The sequence below is a fragment of the Prionailurus bengalensis genome, chromosome B4 (assembly GCF_016509475.1).
Source record: "Prionailurus bengalensis isolate Pbe53 chromosome B4, Fcat_Pben_1.1_paternal_pri, whole genome shotgun sequence".
Taxonomy (NCBI): domain Eukaryota; kingdom Metazoa; phylum Chordata; class Mammalia; order Carnivora; family Felidae; genus Prionailurus; species Prionailurus bengalensis.
This window is the reverse complement of record NC_057358.1, coordinates 40,991,311-41,011,851: the sequence shown is the minus strand read 5'-3', so window position 1 is coordinate 41,011,851 and position 20,541 is coordinate 40,991,311. Positions and strand designations below refer to the sequence as shown.

The window sequence follows — 20,541 nt, the reverse complement described above, 5'->3', positions numbered from 1 at the left end:
GATCTTTCTTTGTGTACTTAGTTCTTTGAAAAAAATTCATGTTTTTATTTTATTTTTGAGAGAGAGAGAGAGAGAGACAGAGAGACAGAGAGACAGAGAGACAGAGGGAGTTGGGGAGGGGCAGAGAGCGAGGGAGACATGGAATGCGAAGCAGGTTGCAGGCTTTGTGCCTGATGCGGCACTCGAACTCATGGACCGTGAGATCATGACCTGAGCTGAAGTTGAATGTTTAACCAACTGAACCACCCAGGCACCCATACCATTTTTTTTAAGTAGGCTTTGCACCCAACGTGGGGCTTGAAGTCATGGCCCTGAGGTTAAGAGTCTCATGCTCTACCAACTGAGCCAGTCAGGCACCCCTTGTTCTATGCATCTTAAAAAAAGTCATGGTGGGGTTCCATACAGACGCCCTACTTGAGATGACTCTGGGGTATCAGTGAGAATGGAGCAGGTTAGGAGTGACAGGAGAAAGATTTCAAAAGAAGACACAGTGACATCCTTTCCACTGTGTGGCTTTGGGCTTCAGGGGACTTTCCAGGGAGGGGGACCCTATGGAGACACTGGGAGTTGCTGTCTTGATTCCTGCTATAGACTCCCTACCCTCAAGGTGGATTTGTAAACAATGTGTAATGAAATCTTAGGACCAGGCACAGAGCTCATCTGGACTCAGGGAGGCAAGCAGCATGTTGGAAAAGTCCTCTTCCCCTACTTAAACCCACTCTAGACTCTTCCCTGCTAAGGGTAGGCTTTGAAGACAGGGAAACTCAGGCTGCCTGGGTGCCTCTGTGCAGTCACTGTCACCTCCTCCAGGAAGCCCCACCCCACCCCCCACTACTCTGGTCCTGTCCAGCACTGGTCTCATCAACTTGTGGGGATTGGATGTTTTCCATCCTCTAGGACCAGGTGGCTCTGCTCCCAGTGCCCCTCTGCTCAGAAAATCAGAGCCCTTGTCTTGGCTCTTCCTCTTCAATGAGTGTCCTTAGGGAAGTGCGCAATGTCTCCCAGCCTCCATTTCCTTGTCTTCAAAATGGAGATACAGTGAAGATCAAGGGAGACAAATCATTTACAAGTGTGAAGTGTTACCCAAACCTTAGTGATTGAAAGCAGTCACCTTTAACACATGGTGGACACAGGAGCTGCTGGGCCCTTGGGACCGTTTCCGTCAAGGTCAGGGGAACATCGCTTGGGTTTGTGTCAGAGGCCTGGCCTTTCTGGCCATCCTTTCTGGGGTTTCAAGGGCCAAGGGGAAACCGCAGGGCTGTGTTAAGCCTCTGTTTCAAAAATCTTCTTGGGACCCCCGCCCCCACCCTCACTGGGTCATTGTTCTTTTTTTTTTTTTTTTAATGTTTAATTTAGTTTTGAGAGAACGTGAGTGAGGGAGGGGTGGAGAGAGAGGGGGACAGAGGATCTGAAGTGGGCTGCTTACAGCAGAGAGTCTGACGTGGGGCTCAAACTCATGAACTTGAGATCGTGACACGAGCTAATGTCGGACACTGCAACTGACTGAGCCATCCTGGCGCCCCCGGGTCATGGTTATTATAACAACTTGTCAGATGTCAGTTTTCTGGCGGGTAATTGGCCTAAACCAGATTATGGGTTAATCATACTTTAACTGAGATTGGTTTAATTCCCACCCCGAATCATCAGAGAGAATGGGTGGCTACTTTTTGTGTTTTTGGTGCTGGTGGCATGGGGGCATTGGGAAGAGAGGCATAATCTGAGGAGGGCGGGCCTGGGGAGGGGTGAGTCAGTGCAGCTGCTTCAGGAGCCTGAGACCCCAGGGTCCGTCCTGCACGCTTGGACACAGCATCTCCAGTTTACATGTGCATGCCAGCAACCTCATATACTCCTCTGCCCCATTGTTCTCCAATGACATCCTGTTTCCCTGCTTCGAAATCCCAAATTTCCATTCCTCTCCAGTGCCTGTGGACCTTGTTCACATCCTGGGGAAAGCTGTTTATGTCCAAGCGTGAAGTACCACCTGGTGTGAAGGGGAGGGCCCTTTCCTTGATCCTGGCTCTTGGTGGGGCAGGTCTGGGCAGGCCAAAGCTACTAGGGGTTTCCTAGCCCACCAGCACGAGGACCAGGGAGAGAGAGCACTGGAGTCCTGGCGCCCCTCTGCTCAGAAAGGCTGCTTTTCCTAAGCCACGCTGCAGGGTCTGGTTCCCAAGCCAGCCCAGAGAGAGCCATAGAATAACCAGACAACGTGCTGAGTCACTTACTCAGCAGGGGGGCCTTCGTTTCCACATCAGTAACTGGCGCTGTTAGACCAGATCCCTGGTTTCTCAGTGTTTGGAAGATGATCACCTGCATCAGAATCACAGGAGTGGAGGTGGAGCGTCTGTTAGAAATGCATAGTAGTGAGCACCACATTCTAAAGTCCGGGAAATCACCCAGACCTGATGCTGGCTCCAGCTGCCAGCCTGCTCCCCACTCCTTGTGGGGGAAGACTTACTCCCTCACCTAGTCCCTTGGTCACTGAGTTCAAGAGGCCAGATGAGAGACAGAGCCTCCCTGGGGAAGAGCTTGCATGGTTGGCTCTGGCCTTTTGGGGTGGACACCTCGCCCACCTTCCGCCAGCGGTTAGAGGAAGTGCTAACGTGCACGTCTGTGGAATGTGGGAGACCCTTTTGGGCTCAATTTCCTAATAGCCGCACGTCATCAGATTCCCCCCTGAGTTCTGCAGGGAGGGAAGGAAGCAAATAAAACAAGCAAATAAAATCTAGAGTTCTCTTCTGCATCAGTGGCTAACTGAATCCAGAGCACTCAGATGCCCCGTTAGGCAGCTTTGTGTTTCCAAAGGAGGTTTAGCCTTGGAGTTAGAAAACCTGTGTACAGGCTCTGCCTCTTGATGACAGGGTAAAGCAATTGTTCTCACCCAGGGTGATTCCCCCCCCCCCCCCCCCCCCCGAGGACATACGGCAGTGTCTGGAGACGTTTTGGATTGTAACAACTTGGAGGGAGATGCTACTGGCATCTAGTGAGTAGAGGTCAGGGATCCTGCTGATCACCCTACCATGTATCAGAAGGCCCCCACTACAAAGAAGTGTCTGGTCCCAAGTGTCATTATTGCTGGGGAGGACAGACCCTGTTGTAAATGTAGGCTTCAGTTTCTCTAACTCTAAAATGGAGTCAGTCTAGTTCAGTGTTTTTCAAACTGAGTTGTAACTATGGATTCAAAAATAATTTAATGAGTGTAACCAGTATTTAAAGAGATTACATGGAATAGGATAGAAAAACCTCAGAAAGTAGTCAGGGGGCCTGGCTCATGGGAAGGGCAAGTGGTGTGAAATGTGTGAGTGTGTGCATTCTGGGTCATGCAGTAAACTGTTTTTACTCTGCTTTCGGGGCAAAAGTGTTTTAAAGCCACCTGTTCTGACCATCCCCAAGAGCCTTCCCGTTGTCCTACTGTGTGTTTTTTTCTGTGATGAAGTCTTCTCCAGGACACAGTTTCCAGAATCTCCTTGCTGCCCTGCTGCTTTGGGTGTGGAGTGACTGCTTTTAGGGCCTCCCTCGCCGTCCAGGGTCAGGAATTCCGCAGACTCCTCACAGTTCAGTCCTCCCCAGGGCCCTTGGACAAGTGAAGGTCCTGGGCAGCCAGCCCCACCTTCCCTGAACAGGGTGCTGCCTCAACCAGTGCTCTGCTCAGCAGGTGGTGAAAGGTGCTCCCTGGCTTCCTCATGGTGATCCCAGCCCCTCAAATACTTAAACCAGCGCCTGGTCTGAGTCCTGACTCTCTCACTCCTCACTGGCTCTGTGATGATGGGCAAGTTACCCTGAGTGTAGCCATCTGGGTGGACCCAAGTCCCTCAGTCTGTGGGGGCAGGCTGTCTTTATCACTTACTTGCAAAGGGTTGGGGGTCCCATGTAGCCCCACACAGTGGGAGACTTTCAACCTTACAGGGATGATGAGCTCTAGCTTTCCTATGGCACCTGGCCTCTGTGGAGCGAGCGACTGGGGGATTTTACATCCCTGAAAGCTCTAAAGAGTTGCAGATCTGCATCTGCAGGGCAGTGGCTCACCCCAAGTGGCCTGGTTGCATGCCAAGCGTTCCCTACTCACCCTCCAGCCACATGCTCCCTGCTCCCTGGTTGACTTATTCTCCTGAGCCCTTTTGAATCCCCATGAGAGGCAGGGGGACTCTGCAGAGGAGAGGCACAAAGGGACTCTTCTTGTTTCCAGGAGGGAGAGGTCTTTGGCTCAGAGGCAACATACTGGTTGAGTTACCCAGTGAAGGAGGTGTAGGAGCCCCCGTCCATCTGCTCTGTGACACTGGGCATGGGTGACAGGGAAAATTGTACTGATGAGGAGACAAGTTTCTTTGGTCATAAGGGAGCTGGAGCCCCTGACTTCTTGGGCTCATTGCCCACCATCTCCAGCAGGCAGGTGGTGACTGGAGGCTTGCCCTGTCCCATGGATTCAGCCCCAAGAAAGGACCCTGGAAGGGAACTGGTTTTTGGTCCACTGCGCATGCCCAGGGGCATGCATGGTTCGGGGGAGGGACTGACTGCCAACCGGAGGTTGTAGTGGGGCTATCCCATTTGCTTGTTTTCTCAACATTTTACTACGCAAATTTCCAAACGTTTAGAAACATTGAAAGAATAAGACAGTGAACGCCCGTATGCCCACCACTCGGATTCTACCATTAACATTCGACTCTATTTGCCTGATCACTTATCTGGGGGTTGTGTTTATTTTTCTTTGGCTAATTTCTTGCTGCCAGAATGTTTGCTTAACTGTTTAAAGATGTGCTTGCCGCGAAACTGCTCTAAGTGAAAATGCAGGGCAGGCAAGACTACCAGGACAAAAGCTCCTCAAGCTAACAGGACAAAAACCCTTTGATGTGGCTGGGATCTCATTTCCCTCCTGACAGTGTTGGTCTGGAGCTCTGCAGAATGCGGTTTGTGGTCTGTGGGTGGTCTGTGGGCCTTTCCTGGGCCCCCCATCCCCCCACCCTGAGCTGCTAACAGTGTACCATTCAGGAATCTATTCTTAGAACAGGCCAGTTATTTACATGTGACTCCCTCACGGAAATGTCACCAGAAAGAGTCTATTTTCTGGTTGGTGAGTGCGCGTGCGCATGCGTGTAATAGCTAATCGCGGTCCTGCAGCCTCTGGGTCTGGCCCAGGCCTCAGCTGAAATCCTCCGCCAAAGACTCAGTGGCCCAAGCCATGGCAGCAGCACCTCTTGCCAGCGTCTCCTGCACTTAGTTCCGCAGACATTCTTGCCTCCTCTTTTGCTGAGCGGCTGGAGCTCACGCTCTTCTAGGGGAGGGAATATTTCCTCATTTCCAAGGTTAACCTTTTCAGCTGGGTCCTTTGCCGCATTTCTGCAGGAGCCCTCAGGCACTGAGTCTCATATTTGACCCCCTTTTCTCCAGCACTTTCTATCTCTGTGTTCATTGCTGCCCTTCATCTTCCCTGTTTTCATTAACTTCTTAGTCTCCAAGGCTTGAGATTCAGACTCCACATTGTTCCTTCTGGTTCCTTCACTTCCTGTGGCCAGTCGGTTTTCTCTGGAGACCGCCAGTTCTCAGGGCCTCCTGGTAGGATTAGTCTCCATGGTGCTGTGGAAAATGGGTCTTCTGCTTCTTTCCTGCTTTTAGGACACCGCCCCCCCCCACCCGCCGCCTCTGTGTTTGCCCCTCACAACTGAACCCTTGTTCACAGACTATTTTCTTATGTGTTGACCTATTCACACATCTCGAATGGCAATACCAATCATTTATTGCATCCTGACTTCCTTTCTCGTGCAGAGTGAGGCACTTTGCCGACAGGATCTCTAAATTTCTCCCAGAAAATCAAATTCAGTAAACTGATTTCATGAACTCATAAATCTTCATTTTCAACAAAGGGCCTAGGGATTCTGGTTTGGGCTGTCTTAAGAGAACATTATACTGTCCTAGAGTACCTGTTACCAATAACTCACAATGTTGCTTTTACTCTCTTTTTGACTGTTTATCTTATTTAGATCATAAGCTCCCAGAAGAAGGGGTCATGCTTTCATAGTTTTCTTTGGAGAAATAGAAGAGACTATTAGTGGGTTATGTATCCAGAAGGCACTCAATAAATATTTTTAGATGAATGGAAAAATGAATGAGTAAATGATATTTTGGGGAAGATTTTTGTGGCCCATTTGATAAGTTCTTGGGGGGGGGGATTTCCCATTGAGATAAGATTAGTGATGTGTATAAGATGATGAGAATTAAACATATAATTTTTTTGATAATAATCACCACTACTGACTTTTTTCTCTTTCAGGGGACTTCCAAAATGGCAAGAGAGTAAGCCTCTCTGTGTATCTCGGGGAATTTTTTGACATCCATTTGTTTGTCAATGGTACTGTGCTGCAGGGGGACCAAAGGTAAATCAGAAGCCCAGAATGCCAGAATGAAAAAGGACCCTGGGGATCCCTCTTGCAGTCCTCCTTATTTTTTGAGATGAGGGAACTGGAGCCCAGAGTGAGGAAGTCAATATGCCTAGGGACAGTGAGTGGCAGGGCTGGGCAAGAGGCCAGTCTCCTGACTCCTGGTCTAGGTCCTCAGAGACTTGGCACCAAGGTCCCAACCCTGGAGCATGGGGCTGGGGTTGAAAGGTGGGAGGGACATCCAGGAAATTCATGAGAAGCATACTTCCTGAGTTCATCCTTGTCCTTCCAGCATCTCCATGCCCTACGCCTCCAACGGGCTGTATCTAGAGACTGAGGCTGGGTACTACAAGCTGTCCAGTGAGACCCACGGCTTTGTGGCCAGAATTGATGGCAGTGGCAATTTTCAAATCCTGCTGTCAGACAGATACTTCAACAAGACCTGTGGGCTCTGTGGCAACTTTAACATCTTTGCTGAGGATGACTTCAGGACTCAAGAAGGTAAGCTTTTCTGAGATACCTTTTCCCTCAAGTTGTGGTTACACATGCAATTTCCCTGCTTACAAACCTTCACTAAGACTTCTCCCCTGCCATGTTATATTTATCCTACCAACCTTTTTTTTTAAGTTTATTTATTTATTTTGAGAGAGAGAGAGAGAGCAAAAGCAGAGGAGGGGCAGAGAGAGAGAGAGAGGTAGAGAGAGAATCCCAAGCCCCTGATGCGGGGCTAGAACTCACGAACTATGAGATCGTGACCTGAGCTGAAATCAAGAGTTGGACACTTAAATGACTGAGCCACTCAGGTTCCCCTCCTGCCAACCTTATCTCTTAGCATTCCACCCCACTGCCTGGACCACCTGGCAAACCACATCTTGGAGCTCCTCAAAGCTGACTTGGTTCAACTTTGAATTCCCCATAGCAGCTTACACATGGTAGATGGTTGGTAAATGCTGGATGGTTTGGAGACTTGAATGAGTGCAGTAGAACTTTATGGATGAAATCTGTAAAGGACGGCCTGCTGTCCAAAAAGGCCAGTTTATGTGTCTGTTCGTGAGCAATAGAAGGTAATATGGACAATGTGGAAACCATTACTAATCTTTACTCTTCTTTAGATAATTTCAATTACATAAACATTTAATTAGTGATGCTCCCTTACAAATGCTGAACATTTGTACATTAAGTTATTCTTCTTCCTTCTGACTCAACTACCCTCTGATTAAGGGAGAAGTGTCTAGAGAACAGTTGACCATCCCTTCCATTTCACTGTATGTGTTGGAAAATAGTGAGATCATTTGTTTTTGTCTTTTCCAGCACCAATTTCTCAAACTTTATATTGTCCAATATGTACATTTTGTCCAATGTGTACATTTAAGGCTGTAAGTTTTCCTCTAAATGCCATCTTAGCTACACCACTTTTGATATGTAACATGTTTTCATTTTCATTTAGTTCTATGGATTTTCTGATTTCCATTGAATTCTTTCTTAACCTATAAAGTGTGTTCAAAATGTTCAGATGTTTAGACTTTCTAAAGTTATCTTTTATAACTAAATTGATTTCTAATTTAGAAGTTTGGGGAGACTTGTTGGTGCCCACCTACATGATCTTTTTTGCAATTGTTCTATGTATGTTCCAAGAGAATGCATTCTCTGATTGGTGCAGGATTCTATATATACTTTTTGAATTAAGTTTGTTAATTGTGTTATGCAAATAGTCTATACACTTACTACTTTTTTTGTCTGCTTCAACTACCCATTACTAAGGGAAGTGTATTAAATTTTTTTATGATCGTGATGAATTTGTCAATTTCTTCATGTAATTCTGTCAAGTTTTGCTTTATCTATTTTGGGCCTTTGCAGTTAGATTTTAGAAATGTTGAATGTTTCTAGTGAACTGTTCCTTTTATGTACTGACTCGTCATTTTTCACAATGCCTTAAAGTCTGTCTGACAATAATATATAGTCACCTCACCTTTTTTAAGTCGGTATTTACTTGATCTTTTTTCATATTCTCAACCAGTCCATGTGGTTTTGTTTCAGATATATTGGATGAAAGAAGCACATAGCTGGTTTTTATTTTATTATTATTTATTATTTTATTTTATTTTATTTTATTATTATTGTATTATTTTATTTTGTTTTATTTTTATTTTATTTTATTTTATTATTTTATTTTGTTTTATTATTTTTATTTATTTATTTATTTTATTATTACTATTTTTGTTTTTTTATTTTTTTTTAATTTTATCAAGGTGTCCTTTACATACAGTAAAACCCACGCTTCCTGGTCTATGAGCTTTTGTGAAAGTGTCGAGCCATGTAACCATCATAAACTATGGAGCAGTGTCCTCGCTGCCAGAATTCTTGTGCTCCTTTGTAGTTGAGCTCTCCCCCAGCTCCTAGCCCTGGTAGCTCCTGTTCCTAGAGTTCTGATTTTTCCAAAATTTGTATAACTCTAACTCTTCATACTGTACCAAGAGTACTTTGCCTTTTAGTTCTGGCTTCTTTACTTAATATCATTCCCCCAAGGATCCATTTGTGTTGTTTCTGTAACAGTAGATTGTTTCTGTTTATAATTGAAGAGTGCTACCACGATTTGTTTATCCGTTCACCAGTTGAAGGACATTTTGTCATGTCTAGTGTTTGGCAATTATGGATAAAGCTGCTATAAACATTCATGTATAGGGTTCCCCCCTCCCCATTAAAAAGAATTTTTTTTTATTTGAGAGACAGAGAGTATGCACACATGCAGGGGAGGGGCAAAGGAGGGGGGAGAGAGAGAGAGAGACAGAGAGAGAGAGAGAGAGAGAGAGAGAGAGAGAGAGAATCTCAAGCAGGCCCTATGCTGAGTATGAAGCCTGTAGTGGGGCTCTATCCCACGATCCTGGGATCATGACCTGAGCTGAAATCAAAAGTCGGACACTCAACTGACTGAGCCACCCAGGCGCCCCACTCTACCTATTTAAAAAATTGTGGTAAACACACATAAAATGACATTTACTATCTTACTCATTTTTCAGTGCGCACCTCAGTGGCATGAAGTACGTTCACACTGTGGTGTAACCAATCACCACTATCCATCTCCAGAACTCTTATTATCTTCCAGACCTGAAACCCTAGACCCATTAAACCAAACTTCCCATTCTTTCCTCCTCTTCCTCAGCCCCTGGCAACCATCATTCTACTTTCTGTCTCTATGATTCTGACTGCTCCAACTGCCTCATATAAGTGGAGTCACACAGCATTTCTCTTTTTGTGACTGGCTTATTTCACTTAGCGTAATGTCTTTACGATTCATCCATACATCGTAGCACATGTCACAATTTCTGGTTGGTTTTTTTTTTGTATTTAAATCAATTATTTCAACACGGCATTGTTTTAAATTTGCACCTTGTTTGGTTAACACATTTCAGCATCTAGAGAACAGGTTTGAGAACAAGAACATAAAAGGATTATTTGTCAACAATTTAACAAAAGTGCTTAAGCCCTGTTTATTTCGGAAGCACAGATGTGCCAGTCATGAAGAGTTGCGAAGTTAAGTGGGGATACACTTACAGATTTGCTTGGAAAGTAAAATATTTACATACTCACACTGTACATTGAAATGGGATATTCTGAAGCGGTACTGCTATTATTAATAATAAACTCTTAGGAATAAGTCTCTTTTTTATTGCAGTATAATTAACACAGTGTTATATTAGCTTCAGGTGTACAGCATAATCATTGAACGATTCCACATTACTCAGTGCTCATCACCATAATTATAGTCACCATCTGCCACCAAACCATGTTTTGCAACCTCATTAGCTGTACTCTCGGTGCTGTACTTTTCATCTCTTGTCGCAGACTTTGAGTCTGGAGTTCTCTCTTGTCCAGCAAGAGAGAAGATGCAGAATTAACTGCGAGAGAGGCTAATGTCTGGGAGGAGACAAGAGTCCTGAGTAAGGGTCCTTGCTCCATATTTATTAGGATCAGAAGGCTTACAAACGTGATGGATGTCCATGAAGAGGCAATGAAACTATGAACAAGGGATTTTGAAGATATGCAGTGTTAGGGGTTTGGGTCAGTAGAAAACAAAATCTCAGCGCCTAGCAGAGGGTTGTTTACTTTATGGCAGGCACGAGGCACCTGTCTGTTTATCTTAACTTGCTTACGGCATAAGACGGATAGAGCAGGCTACCTCAGGGTCAACAAGGCACGTTTCTTCTGCTAATTAGCTCAGGTCCTGGCAGTTTCACCCTGCTGCAGTGGTCTATAGCCCCACTTACCTGTTTACCTATTCTGGACCTTCTGTCCTGTGAAAGCAGCTTTCTGCTTTTGTACTGTGTTGGGGTCGCTTCAGTTCTGTTTACCTAATCTTGGATGCTTTCATCCTAAGACTTGTTAACCCATTGGTGCAAGCTCAGGGAATTCCTAAACTTATTCCCCACAGTCTTTGTGACTTATTTGTTTTGTAGCTGGATGTTCATACCTATTAATCCCATTTATCTCATAATTCCTTCATTTAGAATGTACATTGTATGTATATACCACATTTTGCTTCTCTATTTATGCAATGATGGACACAGGTTGTTTTCATGTTTAGCTAGAGTAGATAATGGTGCAATGAACATGGGTGTACAAATATTTTTTCAAGACCCTGATTTCAATCCTTTTGGGTATATACCCAGAAGTGGAATTGCTGGATCATGTGGCAATTCTATTTTTAATTATTTTTTTAATTAATTTTTTTGAGTTTATTTATTTTGAGAGAGTGCACACACATGAATGGGCAAGGGGAAGAGAGAGAGGGAGATAGAGAGAATCACAAGCAGGTTCTACACTATCAGTGCAGAGCCTAACATGGGGCTTGAACTCACAAGCTTGAGATCATGACCTGAGCTGAAATCAAGAGTCGGGTGTTAACCAACTGAGCCACCTAGATGCCCCTATTCTTAATTCTTTGAGGAGCTGCCATACTGTTTTCTACAGTGGCTGTTCCATTTTCCATTCTACCCACAGTGCGCAAGGATTCCAAATTCTCACAACCTCACCAACACTTGTTATTTTTCCGTTTTGTTTTGTTTATTTTGTTTTGTTTGATAGTTGCTATCCTAGTAAGTGTGAGGTGGTATTCACATACGGGTTTTTGTGTGGAAGTACACTTAATTTCTTTGGGAAAATATTTAGGAGTGGGATTAGTGGGTGGTATAATGAGCATATGTTTAATATGATAAACTGCCAAACTGTTTGTTAAGTTGGCCATGTTCTCTGCATTTGTCCCAGCAATGTGTGAGTTCCAGTTGCTCTGAGTCATTACCAGCATTTGGAATTGCCACATTATTATTATTATTATTATTCTCTTAGCTATTTTAATAGATGTGTAGTGGTGTCTCACTATATCTCATTATTGTTTATTTATTTATGTATTGGGAGAAAGCGTGAGTGGGGGAGAGGGACAGAAGGAGAGAGAGAGAATCCCAAGCAGCACAGAGCCCAATGTAGGGCTTGATCCCATGACCCTGGTATCATGACCAGAGCCAAAATCAAGTCAGACACTCAACTGACTGAACCACCCAGATACCCCTCATTATTGCTATTTTAATGTAAATTAATCATTTCTGTCTTCTCAATGTAAAGTTTGGCTTCTTTTCATTCATTTTATATTCAGTTGTGTTGATGTATTTGGACTTCTATTAACCATCTTATTTTGTGCTTTCTATTATTACTCCTTTTTAAAATGCTACTTCTTTCCCTACTACCTCACTAATCTCCCAATCTTGTTTGAATACCACTAAATTTGACATTACTATGATAGATTTACACAATCAGTGCTTCTTTAGCTATATCCTCATGCTTAACAGGTTCTTTGCTCATAATTTCTCCTTGCATCTTATTCTTTTTTTCTAGGTTCAAGTTCTATTTTTCTAAAAAATATCCCTTAGTACTTCCTTCATTAAGGGTCTGGTAGTGGTAATAGTGATAACTGAAACAAACAGCCATGCATTCTTATATGATACTTTAGCTAGGTATAGAATTCTAGGGCATCAGTCATTTCTCACAGTGCTTTGAAGATGCCATTCTATTGTTGCTGTTGAGAAGAAGGTTGCCAGTCCAATTGTTATTGCATTGCATATAGTATTCTATCTTTGTATGTAAGTCATCTCTTTGTTCTTGTATTCTGAAATTTTACTATGTTGTGTCTAGATGTGGGTTTTATATGTATTATCTTACTTGAGACTGTGATGCCTGAATCTCAGGACTTGTATTTTCCATCAGATTTAGAAAACTTCCAGTCATTTTGTCTCCTGTTAGATGTATGTTGTATATTTGTATTGCATCCTTTTTTTTTCTCATTACCTTACTTTTATTTTGCTATCTCTCTATTCCTCTCTGTTGCTTTTTGGGTGTGCTCATGCTTGCTGCTAAGAACGGATTGTGAGCATCTTTTCCAAGTCTGCATTCAGTACTGTCATGTTGGTAGCTTGAAGTTGGCCGTGGTTGGAGTATTTGCACCATGGAAATCAGCAAATCCTAAAAACCAGGGCTTTGCTTTTCTCCAGATGGCTGGCTCATCAGCACATTACGTCTTAGGTCTATCTTCTATTTCCCTAATTTCCTCAACTCTGTCTAATCTCCAGATGATGTCTAACCCATCAGTTGAGTTTTCTTTCTATTTCCTTGATGATATTTGTAACTTTAGAAGGTAAATGCGGTTCTTTTTCAACTCTATTGTTTTTTTTTCTTATTGTCTTGTCCTTTTATCAGGCTTCAATTTCTTCATATTTATAACAAGAATTTTAAGTATATTTGTTTTTTATAACCTCTGTACAAGAATGAAATTATTTGAAGTTTTTTGGAGTTCTCACGGTATGTTAGAAAGCAGATAAGCCTGTGTGACATGGTGACTCAGAACCCAGAGAGCACTTATCATAATGCCTGGCACATAGTATAAACTCCATAAATTTAAATTCCCTTCCTTTTGGCTTCTCCATGGCTTAAAACAACAGAAGTCTAATCTCTCACAATTTCTGGAGGCCAAACGGCTGAAGTCAAGGTGATGGTAGGGCTCTACTCCCTCCAGAGGCCCTAGGGGAGAATCTCTTCCTTGCTTCTTCCAACTACTGTGAGCAATCCTTGATGTGGCTGCATCATCTCGATCTCTGCCTGTAATAACATTGTTTCCTCTCTCTCTCTCTCTCTCTCTCTCTCTCTCTCTCTTTCTCTTTCTCTCTCTCTCACTCTCTCAGTCACCTCCTGCTGCCTTCCTCTTATAAGGATACATGTGATTTCATCTAAGGCTGACTTAGGTAATCCGAGATAAGCTCTTCCTCTCAAGATCCTTAACTTAATCACGTCTTTTGCCCTATAAGATAATTCATAGGTTCCAAGAATTAGGAAATGAATCTTTGGAGGGGGCCATTTTCCCTGCTTACCCCACCCCAGATGTCAACTGACAGTACTTCCAATGTCCTGCTTTTCTTTCCCTCAGGATTTTCTATTTTGTTTTCTTTTTTTTTTTTTTTTAATTTTTTTTTCAACGTTTATTTATTTTGGGGACAAAGAGAGACAGAGCATGAACGGGGGAGGGGCAGAGAGAGAGGGAGACACAGAATCGGAAACAGGCTCCAGGCTCTGAGCCATCAGCCCAGAGCCCGACGCGGGGCTCGAACTCACGGACCGCGAGATCGTGACCTGGCTGAAGTCGGACGCTTAACCGACTGCACCACCCAGGCACCCCTATTTTGTTTTCTTGAGTATATGATTTGACCTTGAAACATGCTTCACTCTTTTGGACCTGGCTATGCAAAAGGACTACTTGCCTCAATGCTTCATTAGTCTGTTTGCAGTGAAGACTCAGCAGTGACATTGGGTATCTCCTTTGTCGTGTAAGCCCATAGGCCCTTGCTCTGTTGTGGGAGCCAATGGTGGCATGGCTGGTATGAGACCAAGCCACAGATGCTGTGAAAGCACGGGGGATGTGGTGACTGGGGGCTCAGGTTCCGTGTCACATTCTTACCTTCATTCTGCAAAAATGTTTCAAGTGTCTACAATGCCCCAGCTAGGAATTCAGAGATAAGAGACACAGCCTGTACCCTGAATTAGGGAGCTCACAGTTGAATGGAGTATGACTATAAACAAAGGAAATACCAACACAATGGAGGATGAGGGTTTTGATGGAAGGGTGGCCATGGTGCTGAGGGAGCACAGGCTGGGGTGGGGGGCAGGGAGTAGAACTAGTTCAGAAGGGCTTCCTGGAGGAAGTGGCTCTGGAGCCGCATCTCAAAGAATGAGCAGAGAGAATCAAGGTAATAAGGGGGTGCAGAGGGGAAAGGTGCACAAGGGCATGGAGACAGAGTGAACAGGCATGTTCCTCATTGTCTTCCATGTCATCTTCCTCACTGTACCCCCCCCCCCCCCCACAAACACTGACCTCTGAGTGCCCGTGCGCTATGGTGTTATGCTGAGCACTGCACAGAAGTTACTCCCCACCCAGACGCCTAAGTACCGATCTAATGGAAGGTTGATTCAGGTGATGACAAACCTAGAGTTTTCCCTTAGAAGTCCTGGGTCAGGCTTAACTGTGAATTCATTCTCCTTGAAACTTTCTCCACAGGGACCTTGACCTCGGACCCCTACGACTTTGCCAACTCCTGGGCCCTGAGCAGTGGGGAACAACAGTGCAAACGAGCATCCCCTCCTAGCAGCCCGTGCAACATCTCATCTGAGGAAATGCAGAAGGTGGGTATAGCCCAGGCTGGATGTGGTCTGAATGCAGTGGGACTTCTGGAATTGAGAAGCAGAAAGTCATCTGTTCTCTAGTCCTCCACTGAGACGCAGAGTGGGCCTAACTCTGCGGGTCCCTCTGACTCTCCAAAGAGGGGTTCCCATGGGCCCCTTTTCTCCTGAAAACCAACTATGGCTGGAGTCAGGTTGGTTCTAGTCTAATACTGCTCTGGGCCTGGAGCTCTAAAATGTCTGTCCAGTGAGTGGGTATAGTGAGCAAATAGACTTTTCTGTTTTTGTTTTTAATTTAAAAAAAATGTTTATTTTTGAGAGAGAGAGAGAGAGAGAGAGAGACAGAGAGATAGAGCATGAATGGGGAGGGACAGAGAGAGATGGAGACACAGAATCTGAAGAGCAGGTTCCAGGCTCTGAGCTGTCAGCACAGAGCCTGATGTGGGGCTTGAACTCACAAACCATGAGATCATGACCTGAGTGGAAGTCAGATGCTTAACCGACTGAGCTACTCAGGGGCTCCTAGACTTTTCTGTTTTATACTCCAGTGCCCTCTCTTGTGCCCAAATATCTCCACCATTGCCTGCCACCTGTCTGAAATTCTGTGATAGGAAACAGTTCCTTTTTAGGTGTTCAATAAGTGGTTGTTCTAAAGTATAAATAGGAGGACAAGGCCCCTAGGTCTTATCAGCACATCAGCAGGAAGAGGGTTACTTTATAATTAGGGAAGCTGAGGGAAGAGGAGGGCCTGGGTGTGATAGCAAATTAATCTCAAAATTCGTGGCTTACAACAATAGGAAGGTATTCTCTTATATTTCCAGAGACCAGAAGTCTCAGTGTGGTTTCCTTGGGCCAAGATCAAGGTGTCCGTAGGGCTGCTCTCCCTTGGGAGGCTCTAGGGGAGACTCCTAGTTCCAGTGTCTGGTGGCTGTGGCATTCCTTGGCCTGTGGCCACATCAATCCAGTGGCTGCCTCTATGGTCACATGGCTTCCTATTGTCTGTGTGCCTCTGCCGTGAGACTCAGTACCGACGGTGGTACCTCCCATCCCTTTCTCTGCAGCTCATATTTCTAACCATATGGTAGCTCCTCAGAAGCTTCTTCCTTTCAGAGTTGCCTCTTAGGACCCCACTACCAGAACCTTCACCTTGGAGGAGAGGGGGTCTGGCGGGAGGGAGTGCACAGGACTGAATCCTGCCTCTACCTTCTTCAGGTGGTAGCCTTTGTATCTTGGTGGTTAGGGTGCTGGGAGGGTGATGCTTTAGGTGGGGAAAGACCTCCCTTGATGGACGACCCTACTTCCCCTTGGAGTTGGGCTGCTGGGACTGAGGGAGGAGAAACAGCCTGTCACTGGGGTGAAGCTGGGCCCTTGTCAGCACAGGGATTGTCCTAGTGAGGCAGGGACTCACTGTCTGGGGGGTTTTCTTGGAGGTGTTGTAAGTCAGGCCCCCCCTGTGCAGGGAATGACTGGGGACCTGTCAGGAGCAGCGTCTGTAGGGGGAGAGAGAGGCCATGCTGGGTGTGGGGAAGGTGAACAGCCATGTAGTTACGACTGGGGCCTCAGCTGATCCTTCAAGGAGCTCTGAAAGCTGGGGTGGCCCCGCTAGACAAGCCCGTACTGACCCGCTGGTCACTGGATATAGGATTCCTTTGGGCAGGGAGGCTTGGGCTGAGGACAATGCCTGCAGATGACTCCGCTGTGAGTCTTTACCAGCCAACCCTCTAGGCCGTGAGTGGATGAGTCCTTGGCTTTGAAGGGCATCTACGCTGTACCCTACAACCCCTGTGGAGCCGGCCACTTAACAGCACCATCTCCCAGCCTCCATCCAGGGAGCAACCACCCTGTTCCATCCCACAGGAAGAGGGTGGTCCCTGCTTCTGTCCAGGACCACAGCCATGACAGGACTTGACAGGCCACAGTGGGCCTGTACAGTTCTGCAGGGAGATGAGGAAATCACAGCCATGGGAGGTTAAGTAGCTGCCAAAGTCACCAGCTAACAAGCTTCAGAGTCAGAATTCACTGTCTCTGGTTTCACCCCCCTCCCTCCTCCCTTGTTCTGGCTGCATTGCCTCAGGCTGCTTGTTATCTCTGCCTGTGGCCCTTGAGTTTTCCCTTAGGAGTTGGCTTCCAGGATTCTTATGGTTCCTTTCAGCTCTAAAACTTTGTGTGTTTCTGTGGATTGGGCTAGAAAGTCGGTTTATAATAAGTTGCAATAAACATTCAGTGGGAATAGGCAGTGGTATGTGTCTGGAGATTGGGACAGCCTCCATGGTATTAACCCCCAGTCAGCCCTTGCAGAAGTCTGATCTTCCCCAAGTCTGCACAAAAGTAGAGAAACTCCAGCTCTCTTCTACTCCAGAAGCAAAATAAACAGACACACACACACACACACACACACACACACACACACGAGAGAGAGAGAGAGAGAGAGAGAGAGAGAGAGAGAGAAAGAGAGAGAGAGAGAGAAAGAGAGGGAAAGAGAGAGCGAGAGAGAGAGAGAGCGAGAGAGAGAGAGAGAGAGAGAGCGCTTCATTACTGGCTGGTTACTCACGCAGTGAGTCTTTTCTGTTTTTGTGGAATAATCTGATCTCCTGAACCAAGGACCGTGTCAGGCACAGGAAAACTATTCTAACTTGATGTTTCATCCAGCTGCCTAGATTGTAAACACAATTTCCAATTTATAAACAAGCACATTCCCAATGCCTCTTTTTTGTGTTGCCAGTGTTTCAATCGTGCTAGGTTTCTGGCTAGCCCACGAACATCCGTGGCACCTGGAACGTAGCCCAGTACCAGCCACTGACCGAGGCAGACCAAGTTCTAACACCCGAGGGGAGGGTGAGGTTGTGTGGAAGAGAGTAGCTTCCTCTTCTTTCCAGGAAAACTGAAATATCTGGTCCTTGCCCTTGGTAGTTCCTTGATATTCTCATCCGTGGGCCTTAGCATTATGCTAAAGATATGGGTGTGGGGTCAGGCCACTTCCTGGCTCTGTAACTCTGAGTGAGACATGAACTTCTCCAAGCATCAGCTCCTGTAGAGTAAAATAGGCATAGGAAGAGTGGCCGCTGCACAGGACCACAGTTCAGGATGAGAGAGAGAAACTATGGGTAGGCTGTTTAGCCCAGTGGGGCTCAATCCTATGAGCTGTTCTTGTTATTATTATCATTATTTATTGGCTCCTGATGTTCTCCCGCTGTCTGCTCACTGCTGCAGCATCTGTACTATGGGATGGGAAGAAGCCAGACACACTCAGGACTTTAAGCATAAACTCCAAAATTAAATTTTTCCCCCCACCCTCCTCCCAGTTGTAACCCCGTTCCTTTTGGGGAGCTGAGCCCAGTGCGAGGTTAGGAGAGAAGGTGTCTGGGGGCTCCTGGGTGGCTCAGTTGAGCGTCCAACTTTGGCTCTGGGGGCGCCTGGGTGGCTCAGTTGAGTGTCCAACTTTGGCTCAGGTCGTGATCTCGAGGTTTGTGAGTTCAAGCCCTGCTTCTGGCTCTCTGTTGTCTGCAACAGAGACTACTTCGGATCCTCTGTCCCTCTCTCTCTTGGCCTCTACTCCGCTCACACTCTCTCTCTCTCAAAAATGAAAATTTAAAAAAAAAAAAAAGGAGAGAAGATGTCTGAACACAGCCATATCAAGGGATGGGGAAGTGACAGAAGCCAACTTTTCTTCCAGAGCTGCTTGGTAACCCAAGTGAATTTCAGATTGAGTGCCCTCAAGGATCATGTGCAGTGAGGGGCAGAAAGAGAGAGTTTTTATCATTTCTGTCTTTTATCTCCTAACTTACCATTTTGTGGCTGGCAGGTGGTTCACTCTCTCCACCCTTCAGTGTTTGCTAGGCAGGGGTGGGATTAAGGCAGGGGGTGCTGCAGTGGTGAGGTCGTGGTGGGGACACATAAGTCCTTCTGATATTGAATGGCTCTTTGAGGGCATGGGTTTTGTCTTACGTTATTTTGCAAACACAGGCCAGCACAGAGTAAGTGCTGGATGAATATTCCCCCACCCTCGGAGTACAAAGGAGTACTCCCATTTATCCATAAGAAGTGGGAGATGAAGACAGGGTTTTCACATGGAGAACCTGATACTGGGTTGAGTTGAGGAGGGAGACAGGGCACTTTGTCTCCGGAGACGAAGGGGAAGGAGGGACAAAGAATCCATGAGAAGCCTTGTTTGTCTCCCTGCCAACCCCCCCAACTTTTGGAGGCTCCAGCTGCAGGCTCGCTACTCACTTTGTCTCCTGGGTGCATTAAAGTCCTTACTAACCAGCGCCCTGGGAGCAGCCTGAGAAATTGGTTACCAAGTTCTTAGTGCTGGGCTGGGGCCCCCAAACGCACCAGACCTCCCGAGGCACAAGCTCCTTCAAGCTCAGAACTAGCTTCAGGGTTGTTTACCTGAGAAGGGAGACCTGACTTTGTCTCAGCCAATCAGGTTGTGTTCACTCAAGTCTGGGGTGCTCTCATTGGTTGGGAAGCACAGCAACTCATCTCCTGGGAGGTGATTAGTGCCATCTTTGGAAGGAATTGTTCACAGCCTGCTTAGTCCCCTGGGCCCCTGGGTTCAGAAGTCAGGTCTGGTAAATGGGCATCATTTACAAGGGCTTGCCATTGTGGCTCTAAGGACTATTTTGTGGTGGCAGAATGTTCTGTGGGGAAGACTGCATTGACCTAAGAACTTTTCTTGAGAGCCACCAGAATCTATTCTCCCACTTCTCTGGGGCGTACCTTCTTTCCAGGCTGGTAGCAAGGAGTTAGCTTCTTCTGAGGCAGGTCATATTACGTATACCTAGGGGATGAATGTTTCCTTGTTATGCCAACAAAACCCAGCGCCTCTCTACTGGGACTGAATAATGGCTTGTTTGATTGCATGCAAATTTACAGTTTTTTCAGCTTTAGAAACAGAAGGCAGGGCTGCTAGAGTCTGGAGCTCAGAGTGGCAGACCCAGTAGTAAGAAGCCCCAAGCTCTAAATGCTCAGATAATTAATGATGATTTCAGGTAACTCTACTACACAATTAACATTTTAGAAACATTCTTAGGTTGCCTTTTTTTTTTAAATTTACATTCTTTCAGTTTGGGTACTGTCTGCAAGGGCTGAATCTTATAAAAGGATCCTGTCTTTGTCCTCAGTACTCACTATAGCATGAAGCCCAAGGCTGCAGCTGGTCCATCCAATGCTCTTGCTAGTTAGAAAAAGGTGCCCCTTCCTGAAGGCACTTTACCGCTGCCTATTGGGAAATCACCATAATAATCATTAGAAATGTACATAGAATGTACGTGGACATGTGTGGTGTCCACAATGTGAACGATAACCCCATGGCATATTGCCATTGTACACTGTATGACCTGCGGAAATATATTTGATGGTCATGACCTTGGCCTCACTTCTGCTGGGAAATGCAGTTGCTGCAGCCATCCTCCTCCCCAGGATCACCTCTCCCAGACTGGGAAAGCCATCTCCCGCT

The 20,541-nt window shown here is 45.8% G+C and overlaps 1 protein-coding gene across 1 annotated transcript in view; it reads left to right on the top strand.

Annotated features, from left to right (window-relative positions):
• The window catches only part of VWF (von Willebrand factor), a 137,379-nt gene that overhangs the window by 6,377 nt on the left and 110,461 nt on the right, over positions 1-20,541 (top strand). The window contains exons 4-6 of the mRNA XM_043563566.1: positions 6,263-6,365; positions 6,661-6,869; positions 14,962-15,086. Coding sequence (XP_043419501.1) covers positions 6,263-6,365; positions 6,661-6,869; positions 14,962-15,086 — 437 coding nt within the window. The remainder of the gene's footprint in view (positions 1-6,262; positions 6,366-6,660; positions 6,870-14,961; positions 15,087-20,541) is intronic.